Consider the following 14,950-nt stretch of genomic DNA (forward strand, 5'->3'; position numbering starts at 1 on the left):
ATATATATATATATATAGTTATGTTATATTCTGTTAAGAACATAGTAGACTACAGTATAAAGCTTGTCCACCTTCAAATTCCACCCGGTGCTATCCAGTAGTAGTATTATACGTACTGCCAGACTTGCTTTGGGGCACTGTACACAGGATAAAAATATGAGCTACTAATAAGTTTCTCGCTGTGAAGACACGTGTCTGGGCAGGTTTTTTTTATAACACGCATTGTGTCTCCAAGCAATCTTGGGAGCCTGAGGATTGCTTTGGAGACACAAGGCGTGTTATAAAAACCTGCCTAGACACGTGTCGTCACAGCGAAAAACTTATTAGTAGCTCATATTTTTATACTGTGCACATTAAATTATAATTATCCCTCACGGGATAGAATACTTTTTGTGTTGATCTTACGTTAACGGAACAGTAAATCACATACACACACAGAGTATTTACTCGTGTTTTAAGTTGCACTATTTTATACTAGATCTTTAACAAGAGTGCAACTTATACACAAGGCAAAAAAACTGTTACAATATTTAACACTTCATATTTATATGAAGTATTTACACGAGTAAATGCGTTATACACACACAGAATGAGGATAGATAGATAGATAGACAGATTGACAGATAGATAGGTAGATGACGTACAACTATTCCGGGATTATATGCATACGTGAGTTCGATGAATCAATATTGTCCAATCGAATATATATATATATATATATATATATATATATATATACACACACACACCTCAGTGATTATATTAATATTGGTAATGAGGCAATTTATCGCGGCTATATCGTTGGAGCAATAAGCAAACACACACACACATACAGACAGACAGACACAAACACACACACACATTCATAGAGTGGAAGCCGCTTATAGTAATCGTTTTTTGACGAAGCCTTCTCGGTAAGAATAACGGGCTGGTAGCATTAAATAAAAGATATACCAATATGAGATTGGGACCCACGATTTTTTTACAGTTAGTATGTGATAACATTATCTGTGATTACAATTAACGGCTTGTACAATTGCACTATGTATGTATGATGATGATGATGATGATATATACATATATACACATAGATATATACATATGTGCACACATATACATGCATACGTAGATAGATAGATAGACGACGGGGAGAAGAGAAAGACATACAGATATTCCGAAATACATATATACACATATATATAATTAACATAAATTTCTTTACGAGGGCTAACCTTCAAAAAGTGGTACAGATTACACGATGAGTCTGTGTACACAAACTTAATTCCATAGGGTGTCGGTACCTCGTCGCAATTCTTCAAGAACGTGAGCAGCTCTGACTACAATCCACACCCATAACTTAACATTCATAGAATACAATACTGTAGAATGGAAGTTATTCCTGACGTTTAACCCCAGGTCAGTCTTAATTGAGCAGATCTGTGATCAAAAATGTTCCTCTGTCGTTTTAGAGACAGTGTCTAAGACTGCATTGCCCGATGTGTAGTATATATATACATATATACATACATATTTATTTAACATGGGTAATATGAGAATTGAGGGAGATTTAGCTGTTATTTTTAAAACCACCAATGATCACATAGAGGCTTTTTCTAGTCGGCTCCCTGGTAATGGGAATTCGGGTATGATGTAGGAGTTATACAGGGTGTGTGTGGTATGCAGGAGTATGATCAAAAATGTTCCAACCGTGTCCACCCCGTCATTTCCAGAAAGAATATCTAATGTTGGATATGTCTTCATTTAACCATAGGTAACATGAAATTCGAAGAAGGTTTAACTGCTATTTCGAAAACCGAATGGCCACGTAGCGGCTTTTCCAATTGGTTCCCTGATAATGTGAGTTCGTGTACGGGGTAGGGGTTTCAGTTTGTGAGGTAATACAGGGTTTTTTTGTGATATGCAGGCCTATGGTTAAAAACGTGCCAACCGGGCCCACTCCGTCAATTCAGAGACAGTATCTACGAGATTATATTACCCAAAGTATAATATTTCTTCATTCAACCATAGGTAATGAGATTAGAGGGGAGACTTAACTGCTATTTCTAGAAGCTCGAATGACCACAAAGAGGCTTTCCTAGTTGGCTCCTTAATAACGGGGAGTTCGTGTACGGGTAGGGGATTTGGTATGTGACGCAATACAAGCGTTTTTGTGACGTGCATTCCTTTCCGCTCCACTAAGGCATTATTGGCCAGAATAAATGTTTTGTAAGGGATCAAAACAGGGGACAGTAACAGCAGCAGCAGCGGTCGTTGTTTGACCCCGAGGTCGGTCCTGACTGAGTAGACGTATGATCAAATGCTTTCCAACCGTGACCATCTGTTTATTTTATTTTATTTCTGCTTCTCCAACATGTTATATGCATCAGACTAATGCGTCCCCGCCGCTATTTCCCTCTTTTGCTTATAATAGCAGTGTATTGTTTAGCCCTAGGCCAAGTAGCATTAACCGAGCAATATATATATATGTATGATCAGAGACATTCCAGGCATGACTGTGCCATCTTTTATTTGAACAGTCTGTCTAAAATATTATTATCCAACGTGTCCTACATTTTTTAAAAAGAGGATAGGGGCGATTCTGGCTGCTATTTCTAGTGTAGAGTCGAGTTAAAGATGACAGAAGAGAAACAAAGAAAATTAATGTATTATACGACAGTTTCAAAAATAAAGATCACCCATTCATCAATCAATCAATGTGTTTGCATTATATACACACACACACATACATGTTATATATAAGAATAAATATATCGTAGATACAAGCGTGTTTTTTCGTGCAATATACATGATACATCTATCTATATAATATGTATGTATCATGAATACATGTATGTATAATATATTATATTACAAATATATATATATATATATATATATATACACGCACACTGTAATAGTGGTAATTTTTAAAATTCACACTGCTTTCTCAGCACTCTTCGTGCATCATCCACCTTTTAAATATATGGTATGTGTATATATATGTGTGTGTATATTTAGATCTATACACGCATACATAGACATATATACCCACATACATCGAGGCAGACACAAGGGTACAAGTATGACCAACATCTTACTATGACCCTTTGCTTCCATTCATTCTTTCTTACTAAGAAAATCGAACACTAACGCATATCTATATATATATATATCTATATCTATATATATATATATATATTTATATAGACACCGCCTTTTGTGATTATATATCAATATTTGTATAATTATACGCACACATACGTGCATATGTGTAGCAGGATATACATAATATACGTGTATATATATATATTATATACATATACCGTTACATAAACGTGCATGTGTACATGTAGTTGATACCACTACAGACAAGGTATAGATATGTGATATATATATATATATATATATATATATATATATATATATAATCCATAAAGATAATATATATAATCTATAAAGACAATATATATATATATGATCACATAAACGTGCATGTGTACATGTAGTACGTATGTTGATACAAAACGAAACCTAGTTGTTACAACTACATAGATGGTATATAAATATATATATATATATATATATACAACATATACATATATATCCATATACACATATATGTGTGTGTTTATGTATATCTTGTGAATATATATATATTCCGTTGTCTATTGTGATAAGAGGTTTAAATAGTTTACTTACTGGACATTTGTCATCCAACCTTTTTTTTTCTGTCCCTCTTTCTCTCTTAAATAATACAACAATAATTCCTCCTATGTTGTTGTTGTTGTTCACAAAATAAATGAAAAAAGAGAAAGAGACACAGAAGGAGAAAGAGATAGAAAGAGAGAGAGAAAGATTCGGAGACAACGTCTCCGAATTATTTTCTTTTACTATGTCTATCGTTATGTGTGTATGTATACGTGTGTGTGTTGGATAGATGCTAGGGATGTGAGTGTGTATATGTGGATTACTGTTTTATATGGGTGTTCGTATTGGTGTTAGTCTGAACATGTCTCTGTATGTATGTGTGTGTGTCTATGGGTGTATATGTGCGTGTATGTGGCATAAATATTAGCTGTGTGTGTGTATGTGGCAAAGATGTTATATATGTATGTGAGTTATATATGTGTATGTGGATTATTGTTTTGTATGGATGTGAGTCTGAACATGTCTGTATGTGTATGTGTTAGTGTATTGATGTAGGATTAGAGATGTCTGTACATGTCTCTGGGTGTTATGTGCATGTAACAATGTATGTATGTGTGCGCGTGGATTACCGTTATATGTGTGTTAATATTAGTCTAAGCATGTGTGTGTGTGTGTGCATATTAATATAATATTATAAATACGCGTAGGTAAATGAATGCGTGTGTATACATGTGTGTGTAACTGGATTACCGTTATATATGTGTCAATGTTAGTCTAAGCATGTATGTGTGTGTGCATGTCAATATATGATTATAATGTGTCTGTGGGTAGGTGTACATTTCAGTACAAGATTACGCGTGTGTGTAGATGAATCTATATGTGTACACACATACAAATGCGTGTGTGTGTGTGTGTATTGTGTGCCTATCAATGTCAGATATGTGTGAATCTATATATGAATCAACGTTTTATAAATATATATTTGTTGATCTTCGTGTGAACATATCTATGTATATATTGAATCAATTCCATACGTATCTTAATAGATGTTCGCATGGGCATATCTATCTTTATACGCACACGTATGTTTATATACATACATACAGACACATATACTTATATACACTTTATATATATATATATTATACATATATGTATATTATATTACACTATATATATATATATATATATATATATATATATATATATTCTTTCTTTAGATAGATGGTATACTATTTGTTAAAATGTAAACAAAGCAAAGACAAAAAGCGGGAAAATAAGAGATAAGACTGAAAACTATATTTATCTAGTTAGTTTCCAATCAACTATATGCATATATACACACACTATTTCATCAATATATCATAGATAGATGTAGTCATTTGTGTGTGGATATATAGTGTGCGAGATTAATGAAATTTTCTGCGTAAACGTTTTCAGACACGTATGTGTGCATATCTATATTTATACACACACACACATATATGTACGTATGTGTGTCCGTGCGAGTGTATATAGATGTGTATGTATATGTATCTCTCTCTCTCTCTTTATATATATGTATGTGTGTGTATATATATATGTGTGTTTGTGTCCGTGCGAGTGTATATATATATATATGTGTGTGTGTGTATGTGTATCTCTCTCTCTTTATATATATATATGTGTGTATGTGTATATATGTGTTTGCTTGTCGCTGTTACCTAAATAATGGTTCAGCAGCAAATAGTTATTAAAATTCTGATTGGTCAATATTAATGATTTGGTTGTATTCAACATTATTTTTTCCGTCTATCTTTCACGTTTTACGCTGTCTCACGTTTCAGGGATATGAAACACAGAAATATATTTAATTCATAATGTAATTTAATTATATTAATTTAATTTTAAAGCGTGAAAAGAAATGCGTAAGTCTAAGATTCCATTAAGAGCAACAACGAAGTGAAACCGGGTTCTCTATTATGTCGCTCAACCTTTGACCTTTGACCTCCACACTTATCGTATTTTTTTTCTTAACATGCATTTAGTAAAATAGAAGTGGAACTCACTACATCGACGATGTAAATTGCTGAAGTGCACATACGTTCTGGACGAATTGATGAAGTTCATGCTTTTCTCCAAAAGCCTGTAGCCACGTAAGTGAAATAAAAATATGTTCCATAACCGGCAAACAGATGTGAACGTGGTTTGCCGGTAGCTGCCTCCCCTTGGGGTCACGGGCTTACTGCACTTGTTGAGTCGAGTCAAAACGGGAGCTTTTACCCTCGATCTACTAAAAGCAACAGCCAAATCTCTTTCGAATGACACGCTATCGTCTGAAAAGAACAACAAGTATTTAATTTAATTTAATTTAAAAAAGAAAGAAAACAGCGGCACAATGGTTAATGGGTTTACTTACACAATCGCGCACCCCCTCCACCAACTTTGTTTCCTCATAACTTTCAGAAAATTGGATATTTTGTAACAAAGTTTTCTACAAATAAGTGATTAAGGAGAGGAGCTTCAATTAATTTACACGAATCGAATTTGTTTTCTCGTAATTTTCAGGAAAATGGATACTTTTGATAAAATATTCTACAAATTAGTTATAGATGCTGTAAATAACGACTATATCGGAATGTGTTGTGAAAAAAGTTTCCGAGATGGGGGAGAAGATCGCCGAGTTTGGGAAAATTCACACGGATCTGCTTTCTTTCCTCATAACTTAAAGAAAATTGGGTATTTTTTAAATTTTTTTTTAAGAAATATTTTTCGGATAGTGTAGATTTTTATGATTATAGGAATTTAATGTTGAAAGAAAAAAAAATGTTGACGGGCTCGTGCACATACAGACTGACTCGCAAATATAGGCGCAGGTTTAACTGTGTGTTAAGGAGACTGAACCCAGGACCAGCCACATGGTTCCTGGTTCGGTTCCACTGCCTTGTCGTCTGCTATAGCCTCAGACTGACCACAGCCTTGCTTGTTCCCCCACTGCCGCTTAACAATCGCGTTGGTGTATTTACGCCCCCATAACTTAGCTGTTTGGCAAGAGACCGATAGAACAAGCACCAAGTTTTAAAATATGAACACTGACGTCGATTCCATTGAATAAAAATGTTCAAGCTGTTGTCCCAGCACAGCTGTGGTCCTACGTCTGAAATGCGTAAAGAGTAGAAAACATAATTTTAAATTATGAAATAACTGTGTCAGAATATTTGTGAGCCTGTCCACCATTTTTGGGCGAAGGTAAAGAATACGCACACCCAGTGTTTAGGGTTTAGAGTTAGGGGTTAAGGTTTAGGGTTAGAGTTACGTCGAAAACGGGTGGTGGGCGTATTCTTTACCTCTGCCCATTTTTGTGTGCCTTCCCTCATTAACGCAAAGCGCGGCGGGCCACGCTCGTGGCCGTCAGGCACAGGTCGACAAGCCATGATCGTGGCCCAGATAGATGCAATTAATTTATGGGTGTTTGTTGGGGGTCTGGTGTCACTCAAACGCTCCGATACACCCCATAATGCAAGAGGACTAATAGTTCAACTAATGACTTTTCAGATGATGTAAAACTTGCCACCATTGTATACTAAGAAGATATTTTAACCATTTTTCGTTTTTTATGTGTGCATGGTTGTCTCATTTTCATAAAATGTCCTCGGCAGTCCATGCTATGTAAGTGCAAATCCCAGCGCTTTATGGGTTAAATTCCAATATAAACGTGATCTACCTAAATTGAAAGCTTCATTAAAATAAGTACCCGTGCAGGCGTGGCTGTGTGGTAAGAAGTTTGCTTCCCAACCACATGGTACTGGGTTCAGTCCCACTGCGTAGCACATTGATCGAGTGTCTTCAACTATAGCCTCGGGACGACCAAAGCCTCCTGAGTAGATTTAATAGACGAAAACCGAAAGAAACCTGTCGTGTACATATATATATATATATATATACGACAGGTTTCTTTCGGTTTATATATATATATATATATATACGTGTGTGTTTGTGTTTGTTCACCACTACCTCTTAAGAACCGGTGTTAGTCTGTTTACATCCATATAACTTATCAGTTCAGCGAAAATGACCGATAGAATAAGTACCTGATTTAAAAATAAAGGACTAGAATCGATTCATTTGACTAAAGATCCTTCGAACCAGTGCCCCAGCATGGCCACAGTCTAATGACTGAAACAAGTAAAAACATAAGAGATTGTATTCCGATATAATCGTGATGTACCCAGTTTTCTGGAAGTTATGAGGAAACAAAGTCAGTGGAGGCACACTTGTGTAGGTATGCCAGATAATGTATCCCTATTCTTATAAAAAGACGTGATGGTCTTGATGCGATTGTCTTCGATCATATGTTTGTTGTGTGCTGGCAGTCCTTGGGTTAAACAGCTTTTGTGGATTTCACGCTTAAGAACAAACAAGATGCTCCACATTTGTTTGGCCTTGGTCAACCCTTCACCAGGACACCTAATGATCAGAGACGCTCCAGTCGTGACCTCCCACGTAGATTCTGATTAATATCCAAAGTATTTCTTTCTTCTTTTATTTTTAAAGACAAAAAAAATGTCAAGTACAGAAGCGTGATAAAATTAATTCTTAAGATTAATTACTCCGGACGAATCTCAGGTTGCTCTTTACAAAACTTACCTTTTCTTTCATCAACTTCACACCTTAAACATGTTTATAAATCATTTATTGATATTTCAGCATTGAATATTGAATACCTTCCCGTTTTAGATCATATGATCTACTTACAGTGGTTCAGTTATAAGACAATGTTGGCGATGACGATATATTAATCCGGCTTTATCCCTTCTATTAATACTACTTACGAGAATTCTATTGTTTAATTAATGGCATTCATTAAGGATTAGTAAAAACTGTGTTATCCAATCATATCACACTCTCTTAATTCTGTTATATTTTATTCTCTGTCATGCTCTGTTAATCTATTATATTATAACATATTATATTATATTATATCATATTAAGGTATATTATGTGTCGTATCGCCCATACTGTGATCCTGTTATAATTCTATACTCTGTCATGTTATATCAGTGTCATCATTAACATCGTCACCATCTTCATCACCAGCATCATTATTAACATCATCAATAGCGTTGTCATCGTCATAGTCGTTGTTGTCGTCATCATTTGCGTCATCATTGTCGCCATCGTCATTGCCGTTGTCATCATCATCATCATCATCATCGCTGTTGTCATTGTTACCATCGTCGTCGTCGTCGTCGCCGTCGTCACCATCCTCATTGTCGTCGTCGTTGTCATCGTTATCGTCATCATCGTCGTCACCATCATCATCGTTGTCATCATTATCATCATCGTCGTCGTCATCATCGTTGTCATCATCATCATCATCGTCGTCGTCGTTGTCACCATTGTCGTCATCGTCGTCGTCGTTGTCATCGTCGTCGTCGTTGTCATCGTCGTCATCATTGTTGTCGTCGTCATCATCATCATTATCATCGCCGTCGTCACCATCATCATCGTTGTCATCATCATCGTCGTCATCGTTGTCATGATCATTGTCATCATCATCATCATCATCATCGTTGTCATCATCATCATCATCGTCGTCATCATCATCATCGTTGTCATCATCATCATCGTCGTCATCATTGTCATCATCATCATCATCATTATTGCTATGTAATGCCCACTTTATCATGCTTGCATAGATGTGTCAGACGGAATTTGTTGAGGCAAATTTTCTTCTATGTCCGGATGTTCCTCCTGTCACCAACCCTCACCTGTTTCCAAGCCAGCTAATATTTCCCCCATGACCAGACAGGATTTTCTATGAAAAACTGGAAATGAACAGCATCACTTGTATGATGATGATGATGATGATGATGCTGTGATGTCACAACAAGAGTATACACAAACACACACACAAACACACACACACAAACACACACACACACACACACACACATATACGATGGGCTTCTTTTAGTTTCCATCTGCCAATTCCACTCACATGGGTTTGGTCGGCCTGAGGCTATAGTAGTAGAAGACACTTGCCCAAGGTGCCATGCAGTGGGACTGAAATGGGAACTCTGGACCCTGAACATGCAGCAAGTTGTATGGGGTTACGTGTTACCAGTAGTGCAAGGGAGAGCGTGTGCACACACACACACACATAACATCCGCTACCAGGTCCAGACCTGGTCACAATATGTGGAATTTTGTGCCTCAGTGACCTCGAGAACCGTGCCAATAGAGCACAAGCACTTGGTAGAGCCTTCCACGCAGGTCAAGTCAAAGGACAGGGGTCAGACTAATATGGACCACCTAATGCCAGAAGTACAGAAAGATTTGTGTGAAGCCAAACAATGCTAACCAGTAAAATACTTATGCATTGCTTTAACCCTGACATTTAACTTTATTCCTTTCTGTTTCATCTCTTAACAATGACAGGAATGGAAAAACAAAAACAAAAAAAAAATACAGAAAAAAACAAAAACGAAAAAAAAAAAATTAAGTAGTCGCAGTGAAAATCCAAACCAATGGAACCAGGATGAGACATCGGTGAGGGACTCGGCTGTTACTAAGTATTAACTTCTTACTATATAAGAGGGGGGAAAATTAGTTTTAGGTCAGTTTTCATAGAGACAGACTCACACACACAATTTTATATATATGCATATATATATACATACATATATATATATATATATGTATGTATGTATGTATGTATGTACACACACACACATATATATATATATATTATATATATACATGCATCCACACACACAATTTCATATATATATATATATATATATATACACTCACAGACATATCTAATTATGGCACACTCAATGGTTTTCAATGCTTTCTCTCTCTCACTTTCTTCTCTCTCTCCCCTTATATATCTATATCTATATATATATCTATATATCTATATATGATGATGATGATACATGCATACACACACACACACACACGCATACATACATATATACCCACATATGCAATATAGCATAGATGAATGCTGACAGAATCACAGACCTCGACCCGTTCGGTGGCCAAATTACATCTCAGTGTCTGCCCTGAACACTGCTGCCAGTTGATTCATTTAAAAGCTATACAACAACATCAACAACAACAACAGCCACAACAAACAATAACAGCAACATCTTTGGAAGAGAAACAGGAAAATCTTTGGTTTGTGTTGTTTATTTGTTGCTTTATATTTTTGGTATAAAATGCTTCATTTTTTTGTTTATTTTCTTCATTATTTTAGATTTGGTTAAAGTGTTTTTTTTTTTTCTTTAGTAGCTTCTGTGGAATTTATTTATATAGATTTAGTATAATTGCCTTCATAAATTTTCAGGTGTGTATATAGGTGCAGGAGTGGCTGTGTGGTAAGTAGCTTGCTTACCAACCACATGGTTCTGGGTTCAGTCCCACTGCGTGGCACCTTGGGCAAGTGTCTTCTACTATAGCCTCGGGCCAACCAAAACCTTGTGAGTGGATTTGGTAGATGGAAACTGATAGAAACCTGCCATCTATCTATCTATCAATATATGTGTATATATATATATATATATATATATATATATATATATATATATATATATGATGAGATTATGATGGTAGTAGAAATGGTGATTAAAAAAAGACAATGTTGACATAATGATGATGATGGTGGCAAGGACTTTATAGTAACAGCAATATTGGTGGTGATGACATGATGGTGTTGAAGTGACAACATCATTGCTGATGATGGCGGCGATAATGGCGACAAAGACGACCATGATGAGAACAACAACTACGATGATGATGGTGATGATTATGATAAGGATGGTGACAATGACGTCAGTGACAACGACTGATGTTGCTCCTGGTGATGGTGACGACGACGACGACGACGATGATGAGGATGATGATGATGATGATGATGAGGAGGATGATGATGATGATGATGATGATGATGATGCTAACGACCACAGAACTGATGAAAGTACTGCTGATACCTAGAACTCTACCGACAACAACAACAATAACAAAAAGTGATGATGACGATGATGATGATGATGACGATGATGATGACGATGATGATGACGATGATGATAGCATGGTGTTGAGTGTCAAAGCTAGTGTAAACAATGTCGATAGGAGATTTGTAGTTGTTATGGTCACTTGGCTATTAATTCTTTTCAATCAAGTGGACAATAGTTAATCTATTTGCTGACATGTTGGGTGTATATAATAATAAAATTGACTGCTCTGTCACCTAGCTATTAACACAAATACACATGGCATACATATATATATATATATATATGTGTGTGCATGTTCGCATAGATACATTCATACAAACACACACATATATATTTATATATATATATATATATATATATATATATACGTACATAAATACACATACATCTATACATGCATATACATATATACATACATGCATAAATGCGTACATATACATAGATGTATAGAAATATAGATACATATAAAACACACATACATGCTTACTCACAAACATGCATACATGTACATAGATACATTCACGCATACATATATGTACATAAACATACATATACATACAGAAACATGCATTCTTACACATACATATATACACGCATACTTCATCTCACACTCATACATATATATACTTGCACTCACATCAACACACGTATCTGTGTACATATATACATACATACATATATGATGATGACTGTCCACTTGTGACTGAAGAAGACCGTTACTGACCTTCAGGAATACTGTGCACTCTCGGACTAACTTATATTTTGCATTTGTGGCTCCGTAATCTATATTGGTACCTAATGAGCCCTGCTCTTGACAAGCATACATGGCTGCAAACATTGCAGACCAAGCTTTCCCCATTTATTACGCTAGCAGCATGCTTAATTTCTTCACGAAGAATGTGTTCTTTCAAAGGTGCCAACCCTATCTTTAACTTACTTCCTCCATTTGTGGTGATGACAGATATTACTCTTCCAGTTGGGCTCCTGTATATCACAGGCCTTAAATGAGGACTTGACGCAGTCCTTAAACATATATATCATCATCATCATTGTTTAACGTCCGCTTTCCATGCTAGCATGGGTTGGACGATTTGACTGAGGACTGGTGAAACCAGATGGCTACACCAGGCTCCAATCTGATTTGGCAGAGTTTCTACAGCTGGATGCCCTTCCTAACGCCAACCACTCCGAGAGTGTAGTGGGTGCTTTTACGTGCCACTGGCACGAAGGCCAGTCAGGCGGTATATATAGATACATATATATATACATACAGACAGGTTATACTTCCCCGGCAAGGATGGTGACTGGTGTCTCAAATCTGTATTGGTGGTCATATGAGGCATGGATTGTGACACTGAAACATCTGAAGCAGAAGCAAGAGACCAGTAAGTATTTTGCACAAGTCTGTGACCTTGAAATCAGCAACATAATTAAGATAGCTAATGAACTTGAGGAGAGGCATGTAATAAAAACTGATACAATTCTCTTCTCAAGGAGCAGTGGTAAAAATCTATTAATCAGAAGAAACAAGAAAATTGCAGCAAAACCGCATGGTAGTAATATCAGAGGTAGCTTATTCTGTCACCATTTTCTTTTTTTTTTGCCAAACTGCCAAATTATGAGGATGTAAACAAACCAACAGCAGTTGTCAAGTAGTGGTAGAGAACAAACACAAAGACACACACACACACACACATCTATCCATCCATACACACATATGTGTACATGACAGGCTTCCTCACAGTTTCCAGCTACTAAGTTCATTCACAAGGCATCAGTTGACCTGGGACTGTTGTGAAAGGCACTTCCCCAGGGTGCCGCACAGTGGAATTGAAACCAAGACCACATGGACTCAGTGGCAGAACAAGCTTTTTAACCACACAGCCATATTTGCATCTATATCCATATATGGAAGTTCTTTTACTATTACCTGCCTAAAATTAGTTTACATAACCACTTAATATTATTTTTTGGCGTTGTTCTATCTTTTCAGCTAATACCAGAATTTCATTCTTCAAAAGGAACAAAAACCAGGATTTCAAGACTTTATAACAATGGCTAGAAGAGATTTTGGTTCTTTCCATGCTTCAAACGTACAAGAACTCTTGGAATTACCAGATGTGAATATTTTATTTATTTACTTATTTTTATTCTTTTAATTCAATTTTTTTTTTCATCGTGTGTGCTTCTTTCAAATCATTTACTCTGTGTCCTTATCTTTTATGCTGGTCTCTCCTCTCATAGTCAATAGGAGAAAGTGCAGTTCTATATTTAAGAGATGAGGAATTATGTACATTATTTACATTTGACGGATATTTGTCCTCATCTTGTTTGTTGTTAACACAACATTTCGGCTGATATACCCTCCAGCCTTCATCAGGTGTCTTTGGGAAATTTCGAACCAGGGTTCTCATTCCTAAGGTATTTTTTGATGTTATTATTATTATTATTATTATTCAGGTCATCGCCTGGAATCGAACTCAGAATCTTGGGGTTAGTAGCCCACAGGCACATGGTGTAACAGTTAAGAGCACAGGCTACTAACCCCAAGATTCCGAGTTCGATTCCAGGCAGTGACCTGAATAATAATAATAATAATAATAATAATAATAATAATCATAATAATAATAATAATGATAATAATATAACATCGAAAAATACCTTAGAAATGAGAACCACTCTGACCACCGCTACCACTGCCACCACCACCACCACCACCACTACAGCAACTACTTTCCTTCTTTTCTGTATTCAACCAGGAGAAGTATGAAGCACCCCACTTCCCAGTAGACCAGCCTTCATTCGAAGAATATAAGAACAACCCACCAGAGTTTGGCAAAGAGATGAGAAAGAAGCATTTTCTCCTGGAGGTAAGTCTGGAGATATTTCAGTCTGAAACTCAAACCACCCTGGCCTCTAGACAGTAACAGAAGGGACCGATTGGATAAGTACTAGGCTTACAAAGAATAAGTCCTGGGGTTGATTTGCTCAATTAAAGGCGGTGTTCCAGCATGGCCACAGTCAAATGACTGAAACAAGTAAAAGAGTAAAAGAATGATCCCCCGATCCCTTATCTGGTGGTCAATGAGGAAACTTGGGATAGAAGAATGGTTAGTGAGAGCTGTGCGAGCCATGTACAGAGATGCTGCCAGTAAGGTGAGGGTTGGAAATGAGTACAGCAATGAATTCCGGGTAGAGGTAGGGGTCCACCAAGGTTCCGTCCTCAGCCCCCTATTATTTACCATAGTCCTCCAGGCAATCACAGAGGAGTTCAAGACAGGTTGCCCCTGGGAGCT

General features: G+C 36.4%; 1 protein-coding gene and 1 long non-coding RNA gene across 2 annotated transcripts in view; one reads left to right on the top strand and one right to left on the bottom strand.

Annotated features, from left to right (window-relative positions):
- The window catches only part of LOC106884097 (uncharacterized), an 88,249-nt gene extending 83,518 nt beyond the window's left edge, over positions 1-4,731 (bottom strand). The window contains exon 1 of the long non-coding RNA XR_008266444.1: positions 3,700-4,731. This is a non-coding gene — a long non-coding RNA (uncharacterized LOC106884097). The remainder of the gene's footprint in view (positions 1-3,699) is intronic.
- Positions 4,732-5,537: 806 nt separating this feature from the next.
- The window catches only part of LOC106884095 (uncharacterized), a 29,261-nt gene continuing 19,848 nt past the window's right edge, over positions 5,538-14,950 (top strand). The window contains exons 1-3 of the mRNA XM_014935314.2: positions 5,538-5,783; positions 13,648-13,774; positions 14,414-14,524. Coding sequence (XP_014790800.1) covers positions 13,709-13,774; positions 14,414-14,524 — 177 coding nt within the window. The 5' untranslated portion in view covers positions 5,538-5,783; positions 13,648-13,708. The remainder of the gene's footprint in view (positions 5,784-13,647; positions 13,775-14,413; positions 14,525-14,950) is intronic.

Source organism: Octopus bimaculoides, chromosome 21, assembly GCF_001194135.2.
Source record: "Octopus bimaculoides isolate UCB-OBI-ISO-001 chromosome 21, ASM119413v2, whole genome shotgun sequence".
NCBI lineage: Eukaryota > Metazoa > Mollusca > Cephalopoda > Octopoda > Octopodidae > Octopus > Octopus bimaculoides.